Source organism: Dunckerocampus dactyliophorus, chromosome 1 (genome assembly GCF_027744805.1).
Source record: "Dunckerocampus dactyliophorus isolate RoL2022-P2 chromosome 1, RoL_Ddac_1.1, whole genome shotgun sequence".
NCBI classification, from domain to species: domain Eukaryota; kingdom Metazoa; phylum Chordata; class Actinopteri; order Syngnathiformes; family Syngnathidae; genus Dunckerocampus; species Dunckerocampus dactyliophorus.
In genome coordinates, this window is record NC_072819.1 from 37976505 (window position 1) to 38003521 (window position 27017).

General features: G+C 41.7%; 2 protein-coding genes across 3 annotated transcripts in view; both read right to left on the reverse strand.

Annotated features, from left to right (window-relative positions):
* Positions 1-135: 135 nt before the first annotated feature.
* On the reverse strand, positions 136-18452 carry brpf1 (bromodomain and PHD finger containing, 1). 2 transcript variants are annotated; one of them, XM_054793139.1, is made up of 16 exons: positions 18199-18452; positions 16427-17211; positions 15884-16073; positions 15507-15794; positions 12436-12953; positions 12164-12353; positions 11931-12062; positions 11658-11786; positions 10145-10508; positions 9731-10024; positions 9364-9636; positions 5757-5904; positions 5485-5618; positions 5270-5385; positions 5038-5192; positions 136-1053 (listed from the first exon to the last, which is right to left on the reverse strand). In XM_054793139.1, exons 2-16 carry the CDS (start codon positions 17164-17166, stop codon positions 870-872), a joined length of 3855 nt encoding a protein of 1284 aa, XP_054649114.1. In that variant the 5' UTR covers positions 17167-17211; positions 18199-18452; the 3' UTR covers positions 136-869. The 2 variants fall into 2 exon arrangements, with proteins under 2 accessions (XP_054649114.1, XP_054649115.1); XM_054793140.1 differs by lacking the exon at positions 18199-18452 and adding an exon at positions 17639-17988.
* Positions 18453-18738: 286 nt separating this feature from the next.
* LOC129185081 (serine/threonine-protein kinase WNK2) overlaps positions 18739-27017 on the reverse strand; it is a 39935-nt gene continuing 31656 nt past the window's right edge. The window contains exons 27-30 of the mRNA XM_054781768.1: positions 25385-25483; positions 22020-22064; positions 21333-21619; positions 18739-21250 (exon numbers count right to left, since the gene is read on the reverse strand). Coding sequence (XP_054637743.1) covers positions 20939-21250; positions 21333-21619; positions 22020-22064; positions 25385-25483 — 743 coding nt within the window. The 3' untranslated portion in view covers positions 18739-20938. The remainder of the gene's footprint in view (positions 21251-21332; positions 21620-22019; positions 22065-25384; positions 25484-27017) is intronic.

Genomic DNA, 27017 nt, shown 5'->3' on the forward strand with positions numbered 1-27017 from the left:
ACCAGTGTGTATAGTGAGTGTATTCTGATGAAAATACTGTACAGTGAGTAGAGTACAGTATGTCATTACCTGTTAACCTGAAGGCGGAACCAGGAAAAACACTGAAAAAGGTTGACTCACAAAGCAGACCACATGTTTAAAAAGTCATTCATTTATTGTTTTTTTATTAAACTTCTATTCTTATGCAATCTGTGTTCATATAAAAGTTCTAAAGTGATCAGCCCAGGACGAGGACATGGCGCATCTCAGTTTGGTCACTGACCTGTGCGACATTACAAAAGCCTAAAAACAGGAGGCGTCGTGATTACAAGTGACATCCATGATTACAAGTAACAGACAAAATAAAAAAACAACAGTAAGAAAGTGTTGAAGCCAGCTTGGGTCGGGGAGATGTTGTAAAAGGAACAGTACACAATAAATAACATGAAATTCACCCACAATTTAGGCTGCAATAGTCTCTTAGTTCTCTGCAAGGGACTGGACATTTAGCACCAGGCCTGTTTGTGGGATAGGAGGGTGATGAACGTGAACATGTGCTCGGGTGATGGCAGCTATTCCAGTGTGTGCACTTCTTGTACACTCTATGCATTTACTTTTCAACCATTTTTAACTCTGTTTTCTGTAAACCACTAGCTCATCTTTTTTTTTTTTTAATCAACATTTTGATCCACATTCATGGGTTACTGTCATTCATGATTCTGCATATTTTATCATTTTTCATGATTATTAGTTATTCTCTTAAATACATTTATTTCACATATCAGATTAAACACAGCTTGGTGATACTTGACACCAGCTCATGGGTTCCATGATGAAGTGGGGAATTCTAGTGGCACACGCACACGCACACACAGTCCACTCTACCGATCCTAGTCACTGTCGCTGGTCTCACTGCTTGGGTCTCCTTGTACTTTGCTGCGGTGTTGCATCGCCCGGTGGTAGGCAACCTGTACGGACTTGCGGATGTTTGATTTCCTGCCCTCTAGCATCTTCTCCTTATCCAGCTCCTGGTCCACCCCGAGTGGTACCAACTTGGAGCGCGGTAGCCACTGCCTGCATGCACACAAACACATATATGTATTAGAAATGTCAATTTCGGTTCATATTTGCAATATGCAATGTAAGTTATAGAAAAAGTGCCATATTACTCTAAATATGTTATCTGAACCAAAGTAATTTGAAAATCATGACCAACTAAAATAACATGTTCTCCTACTATCAACTGTAAGACAGGTTTGTCTTGAGAAATTAACAAGAAATAATCCAATTCAAGTATGGTGGCAATGATGCTATTTGGAAAGCTGCACATTTTGATGTGGCACAAACATCTGCATAAGAACAAAGTATGAAACTCTGGACTAATACATTTAGTGAGATTATAAACGGGCTCATCAGCACTGCCCTGCATATGGGTTGCGTGTGATACTGTATTGAAAAGAAAGCACTTTACTCCCCGCTTGCAGCACTTTATAGTCATTTCAAATTGGCATGTTTATAATCCGAAGGTGAAACTTGAGAAATAATTCCAAAATGTGCACGTACTGAGCTAGCAAGGTTGTAGCTATATCATGCTCTGCTCGGGAATGCACATGTTGGAATCCATGCATTTGCACTTTCAGTTTCGAGTTGCCATGAAAATCTGCAAGTAGGTGGACTGACAAGTTTTCAGCGAATCAGAGCTCCCCCTTTATAGATGCCTCCTGCAGCTGCCATTCCTATGCAGAGTTCACTTCAATTCAGTCAATGCTTCAAAACAAGCAGCAAGTACCACCACCAGTAAGGACGTTTTCCAGCGTGGCGTGTCCAGGTCAAAAGACATACAATCCCTGTATTTTAGCCATGCAAAAATCTAACACTGTGCGTGTGCGCTCAATTAGGAGAATCCATGGGGACGTCCGTAAAAAAGCTATTTTTTTTCCATTTGATCGGGTGTATTTTCATTCTTGTACAGAAAAGTTAAGTCCAACTTTAAGCCTTTCAAACTCATGGATCGGAGCTTCAGGACGAGATAAAATGTATGTAGGATATAAATGAACTTTAATATCTATCTGCAGATGAAATTTAATTAAAATCTGTTAATTTTCCCCCGGAATTACTGTGCACATGCAATTAGTAGTGTGGCGTGGAAACGAATACAGCATGCTCCTGCTGCATTATTATACTTGATTTTCTTCCCTGGACTTTTTGATGATCAAAAAAAATGTAAATGGCTACTCTGTTGGCTTTTAAAACAAATGTCACAGCCTAAGTTATGATATATTTTGTAGTACAATTGTACTTGCCAAGGTCCGTGGGTCGATCACAGCTTTTGTCTTAACTCAGTGTTAAAGCAATGGGGACCAAGGGCACTATTTTCCGGTATGAAATGTACTTTAACGTCTTTAATACTTGTGGTAGAGAAAATCAAATTAAAGTTCAAGTCATGTTTTATCAGACAGCAGTAATCACAGACTTGACTTTCCATATTTCTAAATTTTGTAACATTCCTCACATATGTGCACTGCAAAACAGTGTATTCTTGCTGGTTGCTGCACCATTCAACTCACGGCCCTTGCGGCACATAGGTTCAAAACAGATATATTTTGGCGGCCCTCTTGGGGGCACCCGCAACTCATTAGTTAGGAATCACTGCTCTAAAGTGTATCCAAGTTTCATTTAATAGTACTGTGATATAGATATGGATATAGATATAATGTAATAAAAATGGTTTCAGAACAAATTAAGTTTCCAGCAATCGGTCATTATGACAGGTTGGTTGTTCCCCCTCCTCTTCAGTTCCGAAAAACACCTTTGGCCTATTTCTGTGAAATGTTCTTTCATTATTTACTCAGTTTCCGTTGAACCACAGCCACAAAGTGAGACAAGTGTGCTCACTCAGGAAAATCACTACGCCAACTGAAAAGCACTTAATGAGGGCAGCGTGGCTCAGGTGCTAAGTTGGAAGATTGCTCGTTTGACTCCTGGTTCCTCATCAAGTCCTATACTGCAGTTAACTTCAGCGACATACTGATGCTGTGTGTGAATGAAAAGGTGAAATACAGTTAAAAATTAAGACACCACGTGTACAGTAACTCTTCTACTCCTCACAAAAAGGGTGAACATTTGTCAATACATGCATCCAGACTGTGTTGCCTGTGCTATGGTCCATCTATCCATTTTCTATGCCGGCTTTCCTCGCTAGGGTCGCGGGGGTGTGCTGGAGCCTATCCCAGCTGACTTTGGGTGCAAGGCGGGGTGCACCCTGGACTGGTCGCCAGCAAATTGCAGGGTAGAAATAGCAACCATTCACACTCACATTCATACCTATGGACAATTTAGAGTCTCCAATGAACCCAGTGCTTCTCAATTAGTGGGGCGGGTGAACTGTCAGGGGGGTACTTTCAATATTAGTGCAGACCTGCCAACATGTATGAATTCGTCGTAGTATGAGGGGTGGGGGGTATTTTTCTCCCTCATGACAGAAAATAATTGGGAACCACAGAATTATCCCAACTTGCATATTTTTGGAATGTGGGAGGAAACCGGAGTACTGGTGCTGTGCTTTTTCTGACTAACACATCACATGGCGGTTTATTAAACTCCAAAGTTTGACCTGAAAATTCATACGTCATATATATATATATATATACACACTGTACACATATACACACACACACACACACACACACGCGAGCACACACATATATACTTGCACACATATATAGTAGGAGGTAGATATTTGGGACATGGTCATTTTAAAAGTAGCTCGCAGGCTGAAAAAGTGTAAACACCCCTGAACTAGACCCTATACAGCAGGGGTCACAAACTCAATTTCATTGGGGGCCAGTGGAGGTAGAGTCTGGGTGAGGCTGGGCCGCATCAAGTATTCAGAGTAGGGCTGGGAATCTCAGCGTACCTCACGATACGATACAATTCACAATACATGACTCACAATGACGCTAAAGAGCCATCCCTCCCCCGGTCCATGTGATAACACCACTGTTAGTGCAGTGTTGGTGTTTATTTGCCCCTGTAAGTATGGAAGTAACACTGAGCTTGCCCAGATGTTGCGGGCTGCAGTTACACTACACTTTGATGTCCAGTCGCGGGCCGCAAGATACGATTTGGTGCGCCGCAAATGGTCCGCAGGCCACGAGTTTGAGACCCCTGTTAGAGTTTGCCTATAATAAGTAAAGAGGTGCTAATGATGCTGCACTGACTGTGCTCGAAGCAATCTCAGGGCAGCTTTCACTTGCTAAAGCATAAGCGAGGATTCTGTTTGTAGATTTCAGTGCATCTTTTAACTAAACGAGATTGCACATTTTTTATAAAGGCTGGTAGATTTAAATATTAAAAAGGGCCTGATGCTCTGGATCAGAGACTTTCTGTCTTGCCGTCCTCAAAGGGTTTGTGCTAACAACATCCTGTCGGGAGAGCTCGTCATAAGATCTGGCTGCGTTGGTAGTGTCTTTTCACCTTTGTTTTTTTCGCTCTTTACAAATGAATATTTACTAACTTACTTACTTAAAGATAATAATTTTAAACTGATTAAATACACGGACGACATGGCCTTAGTCGGCTAGCTACATAAATCAGAACTTTCTGGTAAGGCCTCCTATGTTTCCCATACAAAAGGCCCTTGAAACACGGTGTCTGGACAGACAGAAATTAATGTGTCGAAAACAAAGGAGCTTACGATTTACAAAATGCAAGAACTGACAACAGACCCAGTTTCGCTAGATGGCCAGCCTGGTGAAACACGAAGCGTTTAAAAAGATACAGTCGTTGATAGTCATGTGAGCTTCCCTGAAAACACACATTTTATCTTTAGGAAATACTCAAATGGTCTCAGCCTTCTGAGAAGATTAAGCAGTCTTGGTGTCAGACCACAGATTTCAGAGCTTGTGCATTCTGAACACAGAGTATATTCTATTCTATTCTATTGAGTCAGGTGGGACTTAGCAACTACTCCACTTATGTCACCATAAATACTGTATATTGAGAGAGACCATTCAACAAGAGACAAACACAGACAGTGTGTCAATGCAAACCACTAACCAGGTTCTTTTATTGTCAAAGAAGAGGACCAGGAACAAGTGCTCCCTGGCTTCCTGGGTCATTTGCTCGCCAAGTTTAAGAACATCCAATGGGGGGACAGGGATGGGGACACCCCGATGGAACACCCCCTCCCTGGGCATTTTCGGATCAATGATCTGCAAACAAACATCACACTGTTTAACCCACAGACCACCAAGTGTCAAATGTTCTATTTGATTGACCGTGGACTCACCAGAGCAGGATACGAAGGGTAACCTCTGCACTTGGCCCACACCAAGTCTAGAGCCTCCAAAGAAGAATAATCATCTGAGGTCATCCAGCATCCTGACCTGGCTCGGCCACGAACCACTGATCGCAAGGGACACAACAGCACGGTCACCACCAAGCCACCTTAAGATTTGTCTTTAACAATGGTTGTGTTCTCAAAACCAAACCGGTCGAACTCACAGTGTGAAACTCCCCGTGACCCTCCGACTGAGTATGACTCATTTTCAGTGCCGGACGTCTCCTCGCTGCTGTCCTCTTGGAAGGCGGAGCGAGAGAATGAGGCCTTTCCTCTGCCTTGCTTTGAGGGGGTCGTACTGTAAGGGAAAAGTATGAATGAGTGTTTAACTATATACATATGTTGTATGATATGTCTACAGTCATATTTACTTAGCCAATCAACATGTTATTAATCACTGTGTAACGTAACTGACCAGAGAGATAAGACATATCACCTGGTACGGTCAGAGGCAGCGCTGCTGCTGCTACTGGTGGTGGACTCTGAGTCTGAGCTGGAACGTGGAAGACGGGTGTCATTTCTATATACACGAAAGCTTTCAGTCACGGGCTGGTTTCGTCCGTCAAAACCGTTACTTGGCAAACCTGTGTATTACACACACATAGCAAGGTGAAGGAGTATGTAAAATTGGTGTTAATACATATGTATACTTCTGATCAACTTTTAACACCAGTTGAAAAATTGCAAGAACTTAAATTTTGCACTATTGCAGCTTAAGGAGGTTCTAAGTAGAGCTTCAAAATGCAAAAGGAAGAAATGGGAGATTTTGAGTAAGCAAGTTATTACATACAACCATTATACTGAAATAGGCTGTTCATCAGCTGATCAAAAGTTTAATACCATAGCTTTAAAAAATTGATAAACACGCACCGGAAGCGCCTGTCTGCCCTGTTGGCGCCTGCTGATTGTGTTTGCAGATAAAAGTGCGCCAACGGTCTTGTGTTGACTTTCACTGTGTTTCTTATTATCAAGAGAATGAAAAGTAAATGTGTAGTCATTTGATGACAGCTTGTCACATGCTAAGCCTATCTATGTGAGCGTCTGTGATCGCTCGCGTTTCAAACTCATTCGACTCTCTGGCATCTTTGTCAACACATTTTGCATGGCTCACTGCCTCTCTGGCGGGAACTAGCTAGCTCGTTTTTGTCTCATGAACGACCTACAAGTGGTTATCACGTTCATGCCAACTTACTTTTTGAAAGTGACGCTTAACAATCTTGCTCTCTTGTTGTCATTATAATGTGTGTCGAAGTTGTTCAGCATAAGCACACAAGTCCAACTTTAAGATAGCGATGCTATCATAGGGGTCTGCAACAGGTAGCTTGTATGCTAGCAGTAGTTCACCAGCTGATGAGTAGTTGATTAGTTCAAAGAATATTTGCTTCACCTCTTAGTATTTTTTTTTTATAAGTGTTCTATTCAGACAACACCTATATTGAATGACAAATGAGCACACTGAGTGAAGATGTGTTTTGTAAATAAAGTACAATTTAAATGTTGGCCGTCACATAAAACAAATAGCTAACGTCTACTTTCTGTTTGTCAAAGTAGCTTAAATAGTGCTGGAGGTTGGATACACCTGTGCTATCTATCATAACCTTGGGCTCTGAATATATACTGTTTATACAGGACACATTTCTATAACACAAATATTGAAACTGTCAATTTTGTTAAGTGTTATTTTGAACTAAAAATGTAATTTCCCCATGTATTCGTATTACTCTAAAACAGGCATCAAATGAACACTAGGTTTGTGTCAAATAGTACAAAATGTTGTACTTTCGTACTATTGGACTACATAGCTCGGGTAACAAAAAGAGGCTCACAATTTTAGACTCTCTAAGTCAGGGGTCAACAACCTGTCGATTGTGAGCTACTAGTCAATCTTTGGGACATTGCCAGTCGATCGCGAGAATATTAGAAAAAAAAGAGAGAGAGAGACAGTGCAGCAATGTGCCTGAGAACACAACAGCAATTATTGCACCTTAATATGGCTGAAAATCTGCCTTTGCTACCTTAAAATTAAGGCACAACTACAACTCCACAGACGTGCACCTCCAAAAAACCTTCGAGCTGCGGCTTGTTAGGCCTGATTATTGTAATGCATTGACCAGTCTCTCTCTCCTCAACCTTGATCACTCGCTCATGACACTGAGTCAACAAGCCGAGTTGTAGCTGTAGCTGACGCCACAAGCCCGAACCCCAACGAACAGCCAAAAAAGTAGGGGTGGCCAAAGTGTGGCTCGAGGGTCATCCGTGGCCCGTGGCTCAATTGTCATTGTATCAAAGAACAAACAAAATTTAAACAACGGCAAAAATGGTAAAAATAGAGCAAAAGGCACAATGAAAAAAGGCTGAAATGTTAATGCTAACAACCAATAATTAGCAATGTTACAAAACCCTTATTTTATCGATGAAAAAAAAATCTGACAGAGCGTGCGAGCTCTGTAAGGAGAGTCTGTGCGGAAGTTCTTAAAAATGCAATTTTTCAGATGATATCGGGTGTATTTTCATTCATATACATGTTTGTTAGGTAGATTACTTCTTCATCTTCAATTTTGTATCGGAGTGTTGGACCACATCTAGTCAAATTAGTTCTTGGAAAATTAAGTACAATTTTAAGCCTTTCAAACTCATGGGCCGGAGCTATAGAACAAGATAAAAAGGTACATGGGATATTAATTGACCTTAAGATCTATCTGCAGACAAACTTTTTGATGATCAAAAAAATGTAAATGGATACTCTGTTGACTTTTAAAAACAGATTTTCACAGCTTAAGTTATTATATATTTTGTAGTGCGGTTGTACTTGCCAAGGTCCGTGGGGACCAAAGGCAGTATTTGCCAGTACAAAATCTGCTCTAACTTCTTTAATGTTTGGGGTAGAGAAGTGAATGGGTTATCAAAGTAATGTTCAAGTCATGCTTTAGAAAACAGAATTAATCACAAACTTGATTTTACAAATTCAAGCCTATCCCAGCTGACTTCGGGCGAGAGGCGGTGTACACCCTGGACTGGTCGCCAGCCAATTGCAGTACATAATTTAAATATATATTGCAGAGACCAGGGATCGTAGGCTCAAAAAGGCTGGTGACCACCGCTCTAAGTGCTCTCAGCAACTTTGCTATTAAATTAACAATTTTTCAATGTTTTCAGTTCATGTTCTGCTGGTTGAAAAACGTTAAATAAATAAGTTAATACATGAATAAGTAATAAAAATTGTTACCGGTATTGGTCATATTAAAAAAAATTTGCAGACGCAGCAGTGGCATGACACAGCAGCAGCAATCCAATGCAGCCCACCGCCACAGCTTCAGAAAACCCCAAGGGAACCCTTGGAAGCTCAAGTTCAACCCATTTAAACATCCCAACAACCAGCTGAAATAAAAGATATGTAGGACGAATACCTATCTATTTATCAGTGCTCACGCAAAACTTTTACAAAATTTTTACCGTACAAAATACACATTTGTGAACCAGAATTGCTCACTTACTGTAAAATTAATTAACCAATTAATCATGCTCAATATTTAACGTTATTGAAGATTAAGTGTGCAGGAGCAGGGGGTACATGGCTTCAAGTCAAATGTCTAAAGCGGTATGCGACTGAAAGTTTGGGAACCACTGTTTTAGAAGTTTTAAATGTCCAACCACAGCAGCAATGGCTCGCTTGCGAGAGGACTTGTTTATGCAGCTCAGCAATAAGACTACGTTCAAAGGGAGAAAGCTTTTTTCCCTTTGTCATCAAGAGATCATTACAGTGTGAATACCTGACAGACAATGACATTCAGTCCACATTTTTGCAAAGATTTAGGATTTTAAATGCTGTGGTCTTAAACTTTTGATCAACTGATGAACAGCCTATTTCACTTTAATGGTTGTTTGCAAAAAATTGCTTACTCAGATTTGGTTTTTGTCTCAGTCCCATTTCTTCTTTTTGCATTTTGAAGCTCTACTTAAGATCCTCCTTAAGATCCAACAGTGCAAAATGCAAATTCTTGTACTGGTCTTAAAATTTTGAATCAGGAGTGTGTGTACAGTACCTGGCAGTAGGTCGTCGCTGTCACTGTCAGAGCTGGAGCTAGAGTGGGGGCTGCGCGGACGTTTCCTCTGTCTACTTGGTGACAGCATGGGCAACTGAGGCGGCCCGATCGGGCTGGGGGTTACTCCTGTTGTGGCGTAGCTAGTGTCTCGGTTTTTTGGAGGTCGCCCCGGCCTTTTTGGAGGTCCAGCCATTTTTGGGTTCTTCTTGGAGAAGAGAACAGATGTCCGGCGACCCACTTCTGGAGCCAAGGCAGACGAGGACACACTCAGATCTTAGGGGGTTAAAAAATAAAAACACAGACCTTTAATGATATATACTGAACACAGACACACAGGCACAAAAACAATTAAGTGCCATAGACTGACCTTTTCCACCAAGCTCCTGACTGCTGCTTTCTTCTCCTTCATCATGGTGTCCTGCAGATGTGTGATGGGAGTGGGAACCCCGATCACCTCCTCCTACTGATTCGCGGGACCCCAAGCCCTCTCGCTGGTGGGCCAGCTTCCTCTTAATGACGCTGAGCTCCTTCCTTAAAGCTTTGGCTCTGCGAGACTGGCCAATGCTGTGTTTCCCTGATATGACCTCCTCAAGACGCGCCTGCACGTAATGCAACTGCTCCTCCAATGGTAGGCGACGCCTGTTCTCTGGCAGGAGAAGTTCTGTGGGACACGCGGGGAAAGAAAACGCACAGTTAATGAAGCAAAAGTGATGTGATGTGTCTGTTGGAGGATCATAGCATTTTTTTCTTTGGCAACCAAAAAGTGAAAGACTCCACTCACCATCTTCATTCGACGACAATTGCCAGTCTGTCTCTCTTTCTCTGTTTCGCTCCCGTTCCCTGTCTTGTTCACGCCGAGTGTCTGGGCTTGGCTCTCGTGGAAGGTGCATACCAGTCTCGTAGTCAAAGCCGATACGCTCCGCTTGCCGCCTGGCAATTCTGATGACCGTTCCTCCCATTTCTCTGAGCCGCAGGGCAGCACGGTAGAAAACAGTGTCCTTGGCGTTGTACTTGAGGCAGTTGTTGACTATGAGGCCAAAGTCGGCCTCAAATGCCTCAAAAGTGAGGTAGCGGTGGGACTCTAGAAGGTTCCACATAGTCTGGAAGTCCATGGGAGTGTCAATATGGTCCAGGTAGTCTGGCACCTGCAGCCACCATGGATGAAAGTCACAAAGCAAATCACACTATTATTGACAAATTTGCATAAATAAAATGCAGGCACATCTTAGATTTAGTACTATTAGTATTAAACTGAAAAAAAAAAATGAAATTTACTTGTGACTTAAGTTCTAATGTGTGATTGGAGGTTAAAAGTCTACCTCTTAAGTTGTTTTCAATCAACTATTATACCTATACAGTATTCAGGCAAGTTTACATTTTTGCTTAGTGGGGTGAGACACTTTTTGGACGGGTGTTGGAATGGTCAGCTAAGGTTGAGGGGGATTGGTTAAGGAGGTGCAAATGTCATTCCTTCCCTGGGCTCTTACAATCAACAGTAAGCAATTAATTTTCAGTGGAAACTACACCTGCGCCGATTTCCTCTTTTTTTTTTTTTTTTTTTTAAAAACACATGAAACCAATTTTATCCCCCGATATGCTCTACCTCCAAAAAAGTCTGAAAGTCAGTCACCATCCCCTTCTGCTCTGCCAGACTGACGGCTAGCAATCGAGCTAAGGCTAAAGCTTAAGCTCGACGAAGAAGAGCCAGGCAGTGGCCCGCTGTTCGTCCTTATGAGCAGTGTTAAGTTAAGTGTTAAGGAGTTAAGCATCTACGGGGAAAATTATGGCGTTCAAGGCATCGGAAGACCAGACATTTTCGGTCACTGTGCACTTTATTTTTGGGATGAGGCTCAAATACGGTCTGCAATGCAACCGGTTGTGCAGGTTTTGTTTGTTTGTAAAATGTGAAAAATAAAAGACTAAAAGGAACTGATATAATTTAGTAGTTTGGGCAGGGGTTTTGTAAAACTTTTCATTCGTTCAAGTCATTGAACTTTGCATTGCTTCTGGGGTATTGTTTAATGCTTTTCAAATAATAAGAGGGGAACACTGAAATTTGATGCTGTCGGTTATTTAAAAAAATAATAAAAAATAAAAAATCCATATCAGCCAAAATCGGAATTAGCAGGTTAAGCTTTTTAAAGATCGGTCAAAAAAATTGTAATCGATGCACCTCTTATGGAAATCTATTTAGTTGTTTCATTTTCCAATAGACAGAAATATTGAGATGAATACGGACCATTACACAATGGTATAACATACAAAAATTTGTTTGAGTAGACAGTTCAGTGTACCTCTGCAAGGGGCACGGGCTCGGTGAAGAAGTTGTTAGTGTCTCTTTCCTGTAACTGCTCCAATGTACTCCTCAGAAGCACCAGAAGGGGCGTCAGCTGTATCTCTAGCGCCATCTGCTGCACTTTGATCTGAATACAGAGATTAATCCAAAAATGCTGCTATTTCTAGGCGTCTGTTAAAAGCACAAGAGGCATGCATGTCATATTCATACAATCCCACTAGAGTGGTTGTGTTGCAGTGTTAGGAATTGTGGTCTCAAACTTCTGTCTCACCGTTTCCCTCTTGAGTTTTTCTCTCTTGCGGATGAGTTCCACTAGCAGCCTGGCTCTCTCCAAGTCGTGTCTTAGTCTCTGCCATGCCTTCAGTTGCTCCTTCAAAGCACTTTGTTTCTCTTCACTGTCCCTCTGTAGCATCAGAATCAAGTGCAAACACATGAGGGGTCGTAATGACAGGAAAGACTGCAGTGAATAATGAAAATACTTCACCACTCTTCTACACAACATACCACAGGAACTTGGGCTGAAGGCTGCGGTGGGAGGGGGTCAACATGTCGTTGCGACTGCAAGTGGGTTTGAAGACGTCGGAGAAGAGGCACGCCATTGCGGCTTTGCCTCTTTAGTGTCCAGTAGCTGTGAAGTCGCTGCATAAACTGGCTCTTCCTGGGTACTGTTAAGTTACTGGTGATTTTGCTTAGCCTAAATGAAAAAAAAAACATAATTTAACTTAACTTAAATTTAATGTGAGGTGTAGGTCTATGCGTGTTACTGCAACATTTACCTATGGGGTGGTATACAGGGCACAGACACTACTGGAGCAGCCGCTCTCCTCTCAGCCAAGATCTTCCTCGCTCTCTTCATCTTCAGCCTGGACTTAGCCTTGGCCCTCTTGGCCCGCTCTGAGCTCCAGCCTCTGGAGTCCTCATCATGGCCGATGCTGGGCTCGTCGTCCTCCTCTAGTTCTCCTTCACTTTGAGATGACGCCATGCTAGCACCACCGACTCCTCCCAAAGGTCGGGCTGATCCTGGGGGAGTGTGGATGTCACAGTAAGCTGTCTTACGGACGCTGAATGAGGTTCCATTTGCCCCAGTCTCTCTGACAGGCTCCATTTTCATGTAGAGGCCCGCTTGCTGCGCGCACGTGACGTGGAAGGCGGTGTAACAGTTGGCTTTGTGACACTGAATGCAGGCCCCTGAGCCCCGCTGCTTGCAGATGTAGCAGGTTAGCTTCCAGCGTGCAGGAGGGATGTGCTCAATGCTGTCTATCGGCTCCAGAAAGACTGTGTTAGCAAAGCAGACCTGAGGAGCAGCAAAGTTAACTTTATTACTAGACTGTGATAAACAATAGAGGTTACTGCATTGAAACGAAGTATAGTGGTTGGGTATCACCTTCTGTAATTTATACATATGGCAAAGACAGCTGAGTGAGTAAAGCAACAACTAGTATTTTTCAGGGGTACAGTACTGTCTCAGCTCAGTTTGGGTGGTTTCCTTCAAAAAAGTACCACAGGAAAATACAAAAAGCACGCCACATTGAATGCATCAGTGGGGACAGAACACAATAACAAAAGAATGAGGGAATACTCTAGTCACTTCTGAGAGTATGGTTCTTAGTTACAAGAAGGAGATTCATTTGACTTGAGAGATTGAAGGTTACAAATAAAATGAGCGTTGCAGCAATGTGGCGCAACAGTGTACAGTATTCCCTCGCTCAATCGCGGTTCACCTTTCGCAGATTCGCTGTTTTGTCATTTTTTTAGTGCTTTTTTTTTTTTTTATTACAGTGTATGAACACTGTTACAGGCCGAGCCTGGCCTTTTAAGAAGAATTGCATTGTGGGAAGTTGAGTGTCTCTCTCTTCCCTCGCTCGTCTGCCTGCGCTGCCCATTGTTTTCTACGTCCTGATTCCCTGACAGTGGTCTACAGTCAATCTCCTTTGTGCCGCCCTGCATGTCTCCTGTGCCAGCACTAGCTTGTTAGCTTGTAAACGAATCTTTGGTTCGAAGGACTGCAGCAATATGTTTTGACAAGAATACAAAAATGCTACGTTGGCCACAGAGTCAGGAGATTGAGAAGCTCTGAAGATCTCTGGTTCAAATCTACATCGGGCATCTCTGTGTGGAGTTTGCATGTCCTCCCCGTGCCTGTGTAGGATTTCTCCGGGTACTCCGGTTTCCTCCCACATTCCAAAAACATGCATGTTAGGTTAACTGGAGAAAATAAAAACTTAAAATGCACTGTTCCTGTTAAAGCATTTCACTGGTTGTTAAGAACCAAAAATGGTCATTTGTTGAATTTGCAGCATGAGGAGGTCATATTTACTGAAAGGAAAAACTATTTCAATCACAAACATTTTAACTGGCCAAGTTACATGTTAACATACGACCCATTCTTTGATATAGCTTTCACAATTCTTACATTAAACTTGTGAGTTTTTGGAGCGTTTCTACTTGAATTTCTTTGCAAGATGTCAGAATAGCCTCCCACAGCTACAGTAGGTACGGTTCTTCATATCGTTGCATGGAAGAAAGTGGTCAGTCAGAAACTCTACATACTTTGCTGAGGTCATTTTCACACTTTCAATGACCATAAAAGGCATAATATATGCTCATCTGTCAACGGCATTTCACACGGGACTGTTTTGTAAACATGGGCCAATACGAAGCTGGACTACCTGCCAAACTGTTGTTGAAGTCCGATGCCTTTCCAACGTTACTTGGTCGTGTTGAAGAGTCAGAACAGCAAACTGTAAGTAACAATTTATCAGTGTTGTAACTGTGTTTATTTTGTGCAAGTAATCGGACAAAAGGGTTTCGGCGGCTGTCCGGAAGTCCTAAGGAACGCTTGGGAGTGTGACCAATCACAGCGAATGGGCTCGGCGGGAGGCATACCTCAAGGAGGGCTGGGGGTGGAGTAAATTACACAGACCGTTTGGACGGGAGGCAGGAAACACTGCAGGAAGAGGTGCAGATTCTTGAACATCTAGAAAGCTTTCTGTGCAGGTTATCGTGTGTAGCTGCTCTGTAGGAGTCCAGAACTTAATACAAAGGCCTGAAAATTTGTATAATAGGTCCCCTTTAAGTAGTTTTCTTTTAATTGGTCTTACCTGGCACTAATTATGACAGTTGTCCGAGATTGATATCAGTAATCCATCCATGAATTTCATTGTTTATGATACTAAAATCCTGTTTGCATAATAATTTGGGGTACAGTGTATGTATCGTGCACTTTTTGTACCATTACTGTATGATCCGTGTAGAAGAAAGAAGAAAAGTCTGAAAAAGACAGGTCATCTTATATGCGGGCTATAGATTTATGCAACCAAACCACCACATGATTTCTCCAGAAAGGAAGTCAAAGCTTTTCTCCTGGCATTCACTGCCCGAGTGACCTGGAGAGATGCGTCTCAACAGAGACCAAGTCAAAGAAAGGGTTTTAAAGGTGGACAATTTAGCAAACAACAGAAAGAGTTGCTAATTTATTATTATTTTTATGGTGATCAGTCAAGCAGAAGCATCAAACAACTGTCGAGCAAATAAAAAATATGAGATCCCTTTAATAGCAATCTACCTGCTGTTATTTTACGGATATTAAAATCAATACGGTTCTCATTCATGCATGCATGAACCTTAAATTCTTGAGACTATGTAAGCATCAATTAAATACGTCAGAGCTGCATCACAACACCATGCAGTTTAAACAACAAAAAGGGGTTGCTTTGCCGTGCTGGCACAACGCACAATTCAGATGACCGGCGTATTTCGGGTGGCAATTATATTGAGCTGTATCGAAGAGTGCAGCAGATGAACACAGCCCAAAACAGAACTGCAGATGGGAACAATATGTCCTTACCTCTGGAATCCAGAGGGCGCACACGACGTGAGCCCAGCGTGCGTCATCTGTCTGTTTGAACGCTCCTCCTTTGTTGGGGCAGAGAGCACAGTCCACCGCTCGACTTGGGGACTGCAGGCAGCGACGACATAACCACTGGCCCTCTGGGATGTATGGCACTCCATAGCACTCTTGGTGTACGGCCAGGTTACACATGTCACAAAAGAGGATCACATTGCTGTTCTGACACTCTCCATCATTACAGATGCAGCATACAGCGTCCTCATCAATAAGGGTACTGGGGTCTGCCTAGAAAGAGAAGAGTGGGATATTTTATTCATATATTACATTTTCTAATTCTAACTTACACTCTGTCACAATGTTTTAACAATAAGTACCTTGTTATGGCTCTCAAAGTAAGATTCTTTTTCTAGACGGTCCATGAGGTACTCAAAGACCTCCTGAGGGATGGGCGTCACGCCGTCAAGCCGCCGTTTGTCATTCATGATGTCGAGCCAGATGTAGTCCTCTTCATCGATGTCATACTCCACTTCCTCATCGAGCTCCTCTACAGACTTGTCGATGTACCTGGACAGGAGGAAATTATATACACATTAAACAAAAGTAATTCATTACAAGTGAGGGATTGTCGCGAGTCAATAACAGACGAGTAGAAACTGGGGTTCAAATCATTTCCTGCACAATGATGTATTCATTAAACTTCGGCTTCATTTATCTTTCCACTGTATTGATGATAACTGTATGAGCAGTGAGTGATTTTTTTTAATAACTTGAAGTTTTATGGAAGCACTTGGAAGACAAAATAAATATACTGATTCTGATCATTTGTATTTCTTTGTATGAAGATATAGGTTAGAATTCCAGACTAGGTCAATAAGCACAGCACCAATAGTCTAGTAAATACACACAATCCGTCTCACCTGTAGTAAGACGATGGCCGAGCAGGGGCATCGGGTCTCTCTTGGTCCAGTTCTCTAAACACTGCCTCAGGCAGTTTGACAGCAGGCCCTGACTGAGTGCTGTGTTGATGAGAAGAGCCATCCTTCTTCTTTTCTTTACTTTTATGCTTCCCAGACTTCGGTGTGGCTTTGCCCCCATTAGATGACGGCATATCGGGCCTGTCCTTGCCAGTACCTCCTACTTCGCTACCTCCAGCTCCGCCATCGCTACCGTTACACACCCCTCCAGCACTACCACCTGTGACAGAGGGTGGGCAATCCTCTGCATCACTGTCCTCCTCTGACACTACGTCAATGTTCTCAAAAATGCTAATACGGTGAATGCGTCCTTGAATCTCCAGCTCCACCATTCGCTGCGCCTGGGCATATGTCATTGTGTCCCTGCTAGGGGAATGTGAAAGCTCGGACCGATTGGGGCTACAAGGTGTATTTCCACCATGCCCCTGCCCTCCTCCGTTACCGCCACCATCGTCCATATCCATTGACCCAGCTAGTGATGCACGCGGAGGCCGTCCCTTACGTTTCTTCTGGGGCATGGCCTGTGCAGGAGGCGGGTTGTCGTGGTCATAGTGGTAAAGGTGGTACTCAATGCCACTGTAGCTCTTGTAGACCTTGCGACAGCTCTCCACAGGACACTCATAAGGTGGCTTGGTGGCCCGCAGGTTGTGACAGAAGGTCTTTACGTCAAAGTCCAGGCCCATATTGCCAACAGCCGAGGCTGGGTCAGATGCTGTTGTAGTTTACATCTGAAACAAGGGAAAATAAAGGATAAAGAATACAGAGAGAGTTCAAGCTTCTATGTGACAAGTCCTGTTTGCACACAGTGCACCTGCTATCGTGCAGTCACATGACTAACAAATTCCCCAAACAAAACAAAACGTTCTATACTGCACTGATGCCTGCTCATTTTATACCAGTGTTATAACATTTATCGACCACTAATCTAACTAGTTGAACCTCAGTTTCATACAGCGTAACAGCACTTTGGACAAAATATGCATACTGAAACTTCCCCAGCTAACCAAAACATTATAATGTAGCTAACGTTAGCTTAGCACCGTGCAGCTATTTCTACTCACAATGCAGCTAACACACACACAGCACAAATGTTAACCACCCCTCCAAAGTGCAACACTAGGGATGACAAAAAAGCGAGCTAACCACATAGCTTACTTATTTGATCATCGTGTAGGAGGCTCTCTGCCTGTAGCAAAGCGAAAGCTACACGCTAGCTGCATTGGCGATACATAAGTTAGCTAAAGAACAAGCTATCGCTGTAACGTTGCAGGTTATGTTACTACCTTTGATTTTAAGTCTGTTACTATAATCTACATTTGCTAAAGGCTCACTGCAAGTTGACGCTAGTTCAGCTGGTTATTAAACCCGACGCTTGTGTTTCCCTCCACAACGACCTCACCCTCTGAATCTGTCACTTAGCATGAAAATTACAACAATATGGGTTACTTGACTAATAAAGGCCTCTAATCAAATTGGGACAAATCTGTGGTCTTATGTGGTGAGGGGGGGAAATGCACCGACGAAAGGACGAAAACTGCTACACGCTTGTCTTGATATAGAGGTTGAAGATAAAGGTTCCTACTTTATGTTAGAATATATAAAAAGTGCAATACAATCAGCATAATAATGCCCATCCCTCTTTGCTTGCTAACTTGAGCCAATCTCCCCTAAAACGAGCCGTCAAACACCACATTACTGTACTAATAAACACTTACTACTCCACGTTCCTCAAGATTGGCCGCTTCGGAAGCCTCACATCGGATCGGAAGGGTCGCAAATCGACATGAATTGGTTAGATAGTCCCGGATGAAGCCATGTGAGGGGAGGAGACAGTGAATTGTTTTATTAAATATAATGCCCCGATTATTTCATTGTGGAATAATTCGGGCATTCGGTCGAACAAAAGGCGCTACCATAGCTATAAAGCTACGCCTTGAACGCGGGTTGGCACATTCGACACACAAAGAAGGAGCCTCCAGAGGTCGCGGCTTTGTTACTAAAATACGTCCTGCGTGTTCTTGAAACCAGTTTCGTAGATACGTATTGTTTTGCCTTTACGACTTTAATACATTTTTTTTAATTCTTTGAAAATATTTTCCTAATTTTAATTCCAAGCGAATCTGTCGCCGTGTTTACACAATTCGGCGTCTCGCTTATTTTTAAGGAATCGGTGCTTTTTTTGTCTTACATAAATGTCAAAATATGAATGTGTTCGGGAGACATAGATTTAAAATGAAAATAATGAAACCTGAAGATCAGACTGAAAATAATATTTATTTATCTCTCACACAGTCATACAGTGCAGCAGGGTGAGTGATGCAGTAGGGAAAGTGGCAGGCGAAGCAATCCCACTCACTTTCAATACAAGTTTCTCCACAATCTGAGCATAGTCACTGCAAGGGAATGTTGGTCAGAGACATGCAGGAAGGAAAAAAGTCAGAACTGGCACTTCAGCCTTTTGATCTCTGCCACCAAATGAATTGGTCAACAATAAGTACCCTTACTCTTCTCAAAACAACAAAACACCAGATACAAATGCCAGAGAACAGAAATCTCTTACAACTGGAATAATTTCCCCAAAGCAGAGGATTCTGCATAATGTACTATAAAAAGTTCAATTCAAACTGAATTGATGGTATACTATACATCAAACCAACCTCTCCACAATGCATACACAAAATATACAGTTTACACTTAACACAAACCTGTACAATTCACAGCTTGGAAGGACCAGGGTCCTGAAACCTTTCGTGTGTTGTGGAAATGTGATGCCACAATAAATTAACTGCTTGCTCTCGGTTTTGTCAAAAATCAAATGCTGACCACACTTTGGTGACTTAAAGAGATTACAGACAGTGAAAGCCACTGCATACACTCAAGAAAATACATCAACATAAAATACAATTATGGGACTCTACATGTTGTGCAAATCTCCCTTATTAGCTGTCATTTCAAACTTGCAATATCTGAAAATTGAAAAATGCTTTATGCAACTGAAACCCTTCCATCCATTTTCGCCAGCCGATCGCAGGGCACATACTGTATAAACAAACCATTCACACTCACATTCATCCCCATGGGCAATTTAGAGTCACCAATTAACCTAACATGCATATTTTTGGAATGTGGGAGGCAACCGGTGTACCCGGAGAAAGCCCACGCACGACGGGGAGAACATGCAAACTCCACACAGAGATGCCAAACGGAGAATCACGCCCAGAGTTTCCCGATCTCCTGACTGTGTGGCTAACATGCTAAGCACTAGGCCACTGTGCAGCCTGCAACTGAAACCAACTAACAAAACGTCAAAGGCAATTGTCCCTTGTGATTTCAATTTAAGGACTTTGTTTTTAGTACCATCTAACGGCAATAAAAGGCTTCAGTGTTCAGTGGTATCCCTCACACAATAGCAGCATCAAAAATCAAATAACTTAAAAACGTCCAGTTAACTGGTGATTGCACACTACACGTGACGCTGGGTACTAGATACATTTAGCAGTACGGAATTGAGAGTTTCATGTTAATACTTCATTCCAGCATTTCGCTTACTACTCCAGTTATGCACATTAGATAAGGCTTGTGGCAATGCCACAATCAAAGCTTTGTGAAAAGATTAAATTGCACTTTAAAGCCTCAAGCCTTCACATATTAATTGCTACATTCTGACCACAACTTAACCAGAGGCAGTTACTTAGAAAGAACTATGTACATCATTTATGGCTCTGGACACTGCCTTCTCTCACAACACAAGGCTACAACACTTCCTAATCTTGTGCTGTGTCCAACAGAACCATTTGACCTGAAAGAGGGGGTTTCATCTGCTGGCGTAATTCATCTTTCTTCTGTCATTAGTAACAAATGAACCATTTTCCTTTACAAGGCAACAGTGCATTTTGGAAAGTAAAAAAAAAAAAAAGTTAATTTTATTATGAGAATATGAGCATGTGTTAATAGTGCAGTGCTACAATGGCATAATTAAACCAAAAAGACGTCCGTGAGGCATAAAAAAAAAAAAAGACGACTCAAGCGACGCATCAAAAAAAAAAAAGAAAAAGAAAAAAGAGACGTGTATGCAGACAAGCTGTTTCACAGAAGAAAATGTTCAAGGCACTACATTCCATCAATGATAATACTGTTGTTCGGGTAAATGATTTGTTAGGGCCCAACTAGTATTTGAAATCCAAAGTAGTGTTTAAAGTGTACATTTGTGTTTAGTCTAAACAAATAAAAGTGCAGTAATGCTGAAAATGTTGTAATATAAGACAAATGACCAGATTTCAGTTGGTGAGCATTAGTCTTCATACATAACGTACGCACACAATCTTAAACCAAAATAAAGAATATCAGAATATCAAACTTCCTTTCCTTACCTACAAGCTCATAATAAGTGCATGTGCAGCTGTGGTGACTCAGCAAAAATACAAGTGGACTATCCATTCACAACAACTGCAGGTTTTAGGTAGTCCTGGTAAATTTTGGACAGAGGCCATTCTCAGTGTTGCACATCTCCAGAGGGGAGGCTTGGATTCCAGGTTTTGCTGTGGTGGCAAAGGGGCTCAGTGAAACAACAGAGCCTGGCACGCCAGGCCATTGCTGAGTGTAACGAGGACCAGGAACCGCCCCATCATACGAGCATGCTGGCAAAAAGTACCCAGGGGGCAACGCTAGAGGAGAATTGAGACCTTGGCTTGTTGTGGTACTTGGGTGCACAGCAGTTGTCAGGGGGAAGGCGAGAGGCAACCTGCTGGGACCAGGATGGCATTTCATCTAGAAATGAATTTTTCGACACGATAGATCATGAACCAGTGACTAAACATTGTATTAAATGACACACCCCAATTCCAAATACCTTATATTTAGCTGCTCCCATGGACACAGCTTTGCCTTTCAGGTCTTGTAAGCGCCTCTGTTGTTTGATCTGGTTCAAGGAAGGGGATGGCTGATGGGACGCCGCTATAGTCTCCTTTGCCCAGTCATCTACCAATTTGTGCAAGTCGTCTGTAAACGTGTTTCTCTTATTGTTGCTGTTGTTAGTCTGGACCTGAGCAAGCCGACCGATTGACTGAGGAGATGGTGATGTTGTGGCCGAGGCGTGTGACGGCTGTGTTGGAACTGTGGCAGCACTGAAAGAGGACCCTGAAAAGACAAAAAAAGGTCTGCTAAATCTGCTCGGTTGAAAACCTAAAGATCAATCATCTGGCTGATGTATGGCACAATTTGAGGGAGATTTAATCAGGACCAAAATGAAATTAAATTGGACTTATAGCCAATTCACAGTGATACAATTTGCCAACATATCAGCCAAAGGATTACAATATGACTGCGACAAGTTAGTATAAAATGTCTGATATGCAAGCAATGACAAATTAGAATTAGAAACACAGTCATGCAAAACAAATAACATCTGTCAAATGAACCATCTGGAGAGCACCAACTACTATCACATTTTGAAGTGCTGAGAAATAAAGAGAAACACAAGTGCACAAAATAACAAATGAAGACGGAAAGACTATAAGAAAGTAAATAAGATAGTTACTACTACTGCGCTCTTTGCCTAGACAAAGTCGTTTCAGAGTGGACCCTATAAAGAGGTAAAACAGCACAAGACACAAACAGTTAGGCCAAAGACACCGCACAGGGCATAAATGTGGACAAGCTGCTTCAACAGCACATTCAGCTATGAAAACAATCAGTGGGAGAAAGAGAAAGAGCAAAGGAAGGAAAGGTGTTTTTAAATTTGTAAGACTGGAGGGAAGGGCGGAAGTGTGTTTTTTGTTTTTTATTTGCATTAGCTACATTTTGGCGGGCAACTTACAAATCAAAGTGGTCTTTTGGATAAATAATGTAAAACGTGTTCACTATTGTCTGTATTTCCCTATGTAAGAGGGCCGTGTTGGACACTTTGTGCTCAGAAGAAAAAATATCAGTGTTCTCTCAGAAAGGAAGACTGGAGCCTTGGTGAGCCTGAATTCAAAACAATTTCTTTGTCAGTGTGACAATGCCTCTTCAACCAAAATCAATCAAATTTCAAAATGAAAGAGCACACGGATAACTACTTTGAACTCAAGGTAAAAACATGCAAGTAAATTAAGAGAAAAAAAGAAGAAACAAAGTGATACTGATGATACAGCCCTTCGTTTGGCGGTGCAAGTCTCCCACAGTGCCCTGCTTGGCGCCTGCATCATGCACATCTTCTCCGTCCAAACATGAGGGACAGAGAGGGTTCTCTTCTAACACAGCAAAGGGGAGGGCTGAGCTTTGTGTTAGTGTTCACATGATGACTGAACTGGGGGATGTTATATAATTCAAATTAAAAGTGAAAGGAAGTCCATAACGAATAAAAGCGAAGATAAAGATTGTGTCGATCTTTTGCTCACAAATACACACACACACACACACACACGCAATCTCGTTTGTTAAAAAATAGAACCAAAGCCCCATGTTTGGAGAGATCTAGCTGCACTGTGTTTGTTGGGTTACTTTTTTTTTTTTTTAAGCCAGAAGCACTGCATGAAGCATCCTTAGGTATGAGGATGGATGCTATACTCAGAAAAAGTATGGTGATGAACGTGACTGTGGTTGTGTGAAAAGTAAATGACTGGAAAAGGTAATAGCTAACAATAATTACTACCAGCCTGGGATTTTGTGGCCACACAAAGATTTGCACATCCTAGAAACGTTTCCTTTTCATTCTTTATGCTATCATTTACAACTGGATTATCTGGGCATGGAATAATGAATTGAATATGTACACTAAAATCAACTATACTATGTTTCTATTAGCAATGAATCCGAGCGCAGAAAGATTTTAGGCAAGTGAACTATTATTTCTCTCAAACCTTTTAGTATTATACTGTAGAAGAATAGCGCTAAATCATCATCATCATCGCTGGACACACATAGTGACTGGAAATTCTATCATATTGTTGCAATGTAACCAAATATAATTCTCACAACCCTGACGGAGAGTATTTGCATGGTGCAGAGAGATTGCTATCATATGCTATGATGTATTAGAACTAGCCTGACTTGGCAACAGCTAAATATTTAAACTTTACTCAAAACAGCAATTGTCCTTTTTCAGTAACATTCTCATTGCATGAGACGGGAGGGGGGAGCGGTCAAAACAATCATGATAGATTACGCATTTTGATGTAGTTTTAAGCATGTGAAATAGGACTAAAACAGTAATACAGTGGTGTGAAAAAGTGTTTGCCTTCTTTGTTATGTCTTTTTTTTTTTGCATATTTGTCACACTTGAATGTTTCAGGTCATCAAAGAAATCTCAATATTAGTCAATGACAACACAACTGAAGACAAAATTCATTTTTTAAATGAAACTTGTTCATATTAAGGGAGAAAAAAATCCAAACCTACATGGCCCTGTGTGAAAAAGTGATTGCCACTAAAACCTAATAACTGGTTGGGCCACCCTTAGCAGCAACAACTGCAATCAAGCGTTTGTGATAACTTGCAATGAGTCTCTTACAGAGCTGTGGAGGAATTTTGGCCCACTCATCTTTGCAGAATTGTTGTAATTCAGCCACATTGGAGGGTTTTCAAGCATGAACCGCCTTTTTAAGGTTATGCCACAGCATCTCAATAGGATTCAGGTCAGGACTTTGACTAGGCCACTACAAAGTCTTCATTTTGTTTTTCTTCAGCCATTCAGAGGTAGACTTGCTGGTGTGTTTTGGATCACTGTCCTGCTGTAGTCCCCAATTTCATTTCAGCTTGAGGTCACAAACAGATGGCTGGAGATTCTACTTCAGGATATTTTGGTAGACAGCAGCATTCATGGTTCCATTTATCACAGCAAGTCCTCCAGATCCTGAAGCAGCAAAACAGCCCCAGACCAACCCACTACCGCCACCATATTTTCTTAAATGCGGCATTACTTTAACGCCAGATGTAATGGGACAAAAAAGTCTAACTTTTGTCTCATCAGAGTATTTTCCCAAAGGTCTTGGGGATCATCAAGATGTTTTCTGGCAAAGTTAATGTTCTTTTTGTTTAGCAGTGGTTTTTGTTTGGGAGCTCTGCCATGCAGGCCGTTTTTGCCCAATGTCTGGTGGAGTCATGAACACTGACCTTAACTGAGGCAAGTGAGGCTGGCAGTACTTTGGATGTTGTTGTGGGGTCTTTTGTGACCTCTTGGATGAGTCGTCGCTGCGCTCTGGGGGTAATTTTCGCTGGCCAGCCACTCCTGGGAAGGTTCTCCACTGTTCCATGTTTTCGCCATTTGTGGATAATGGCTCTCACTGTGGTTTGCTGGAGTTCCAAATCTTAAAAAGTGGCTTTATAACCTTTTCCAGACTCATAGATCTCAATTACTTTCTCTCTGGCAGAGGGCAATCACTTTTTCACAAAGGGATATGTAGGTTTGGATTTCTTTTGTCCCTTAATAATAAAAGGTTTAATTTAAAAACTGCATTTTGTGTTCAGTTGTGTTGTCATTGACTGAATATTTTAATTTCTTCGATGATCTGACACATGTAATTGTGACAAATGTGCAAAAAATCAGGAAGGGGGCAAACACTTTCACACCACTGTATGTACTTTAAAATCAAATTAATTAATCAATAATAAGTTTCAAAGTGCCCCTGGAAATCAAAATCCTATTTGACCACTACTTTAAAATGAAAAGGAAACATTTTCTGGCGGCTGACTATAAATTCTGGGATATTTAGCTAATGTGATCTATGCAAAATAATTTGATTCTGGTGCATTACTGGTGTAAAAGACATAAACATCAATATGATTAAAAGGTCTGATAAAGGTCTGGCAATAGCAATGAAGATAATTTAACTATGTTAAAAGACACCTGGTTGACAGTGAGTCATGTTAAATAAAGATTATGACAATGACAGAGCGAGAAAATAGAAAGGAACAAATACAAACAGATGGACAGAGACACAGGTCCACTGAGGAATCTAGTGCGTGGTTTGCTACTAGATTTATAGGTGACTCTCTCTGATGTTTGGTGGTAAACCGTCCAGCCTGTAAAAATGAATATAGGAGGGAAGAAGAGAGAAGAGAAGAAACAAGAGTGACACTTTGAAAAAAAGGGCACAAAGATAAGAGATGAGAAACCCCCACAATTAAAAGCACTTGCAAATGCTGCCGACAAGGAATAAACAATAGTGATGAATGGAAACGACAACTACTAGCCTGAGTGATGTCCTTTGTGGCACAACTATATACAAGAAATTCATACAGCCTACTTTTCCCAGGAACACACATAAGTTCAAAACGCTTTGTGAAACATGTTGAAGTGCCCCAATTTATCAAATGACATCAGTGTGTAGACGTTATATTATGGGATGCATGCAAAACCTCAATTTAGTTACCACATGCAAACAAGGGTCGACACACTTTCAACTTAACTAACCACATTTTCTCTCATGCGCAATCAATAAGCTCTGTCATATAAAGAATTCATACTTTACTGTGCTTCCATGTGAAGCAGTGAACATGTCTGAACTTCTTTAAGTCAAGTCAGAACCGGCTGGCCCAGTAGGCAATATAGGCAAATGCTAACGGCGCCACATAATCAAGTAAAATGTAACCTTCAATATCATTACTGTATATTAAAACTAGTTATTACTATTAACTTTTAGTGTTAAAAAAAGTTTTTATTTATTTTTTGCATAGTAAATGAGTCTTAAGTGTTCAAGTTATTCTTTACAAGCTGTGGGTATTTAAATTGCTTGATGTTGATTGTGGTACTTAGAATGTACTAGTATTATACAGTATTATTATTATTATTTATTTACAGGATTTTTATTTTGAGGTAAGGGTATCTATATTGGATTTCTTTTTTTTTTTAATTTGTGATTTGTTAAGCATGTAAATTGGGTGACATGTTATCTCATAAATTAAATACAATGCTACTCGAGTTCTTATGTAGGCGTATGTAAATTGCTGATGGAGCGGAGCGCAATGCGTAATCTCGCCTGAGCGCCAGTTGGGTAGGGCCAGCTCTGAATCAAGTCCTCCTTAGATGCTCCTCCTCATAACATGTGGTCCTGGTATAGACAACGCTAAAGCTCTTTAATATTGCTCAGTGTTCTGCAGATGTTGCATATGTAAAGTTATACTGTAGTTATACAGTATGTAATCTGTGTAGGCTCTCAGTCGTACAGGAGTTGTCCATCGAGGGAAAGAGGTGTAAAGGAAGCTATTTTTGTCAAACAACAGAACCCATCATTGAATCGGAATGGTGGTTTGAGGTTTAATTTGGACCCTGTGTTCAGCAGGTTACTGAGACCAAAACCCACAGCTCTTAGTCTTGCAAATGAGGTGGAGCCAGGGCCGAGCCAGAACAATAGATGCTAACGAGCCAGTATCAGAGTCGTTCACACCCAACTCAGGGAGTGACACTTCCCTTTTATCGGAGGTGCTAATGGCAGGAGAGGATTAGACCACAACTCCTCCCAGGCTTAGTGTAAGGAACCAATAGGAGGAGGGTGTTGGCACACCAATTCCGCCCACTCTTACTGTATTTAAGGCCTAGGCTACCAGCACTTATTAG

What these genes read in the sequence shown, in the direction of transcription:
- brpf1 (XM_054793139.1), bottom strand. Translation starts at nt 17,166, where the DNA reads ATGGGCCTGGACTTTGACGTAAAGACCTTCTGTCACAACCTGCGGGCC. An exon ending in CCCTGTATACCACCCCATAG is followed by an intron (nt 12,354 to 12,435) that starts GTAAATGTTGCA and finishes TTTTTCATTTAG; the next exon opens with GCTAAGCAAAATCACCAGTA. An exon ending in CAGCGACGACCTACTGCCAG is followed by an intron (nt 5,905 to 9,363) that starts GTACTGTACACA and finishes TGTAATACACAG; the next exon opens with GTTTGCCAAGTAACGGTTTT.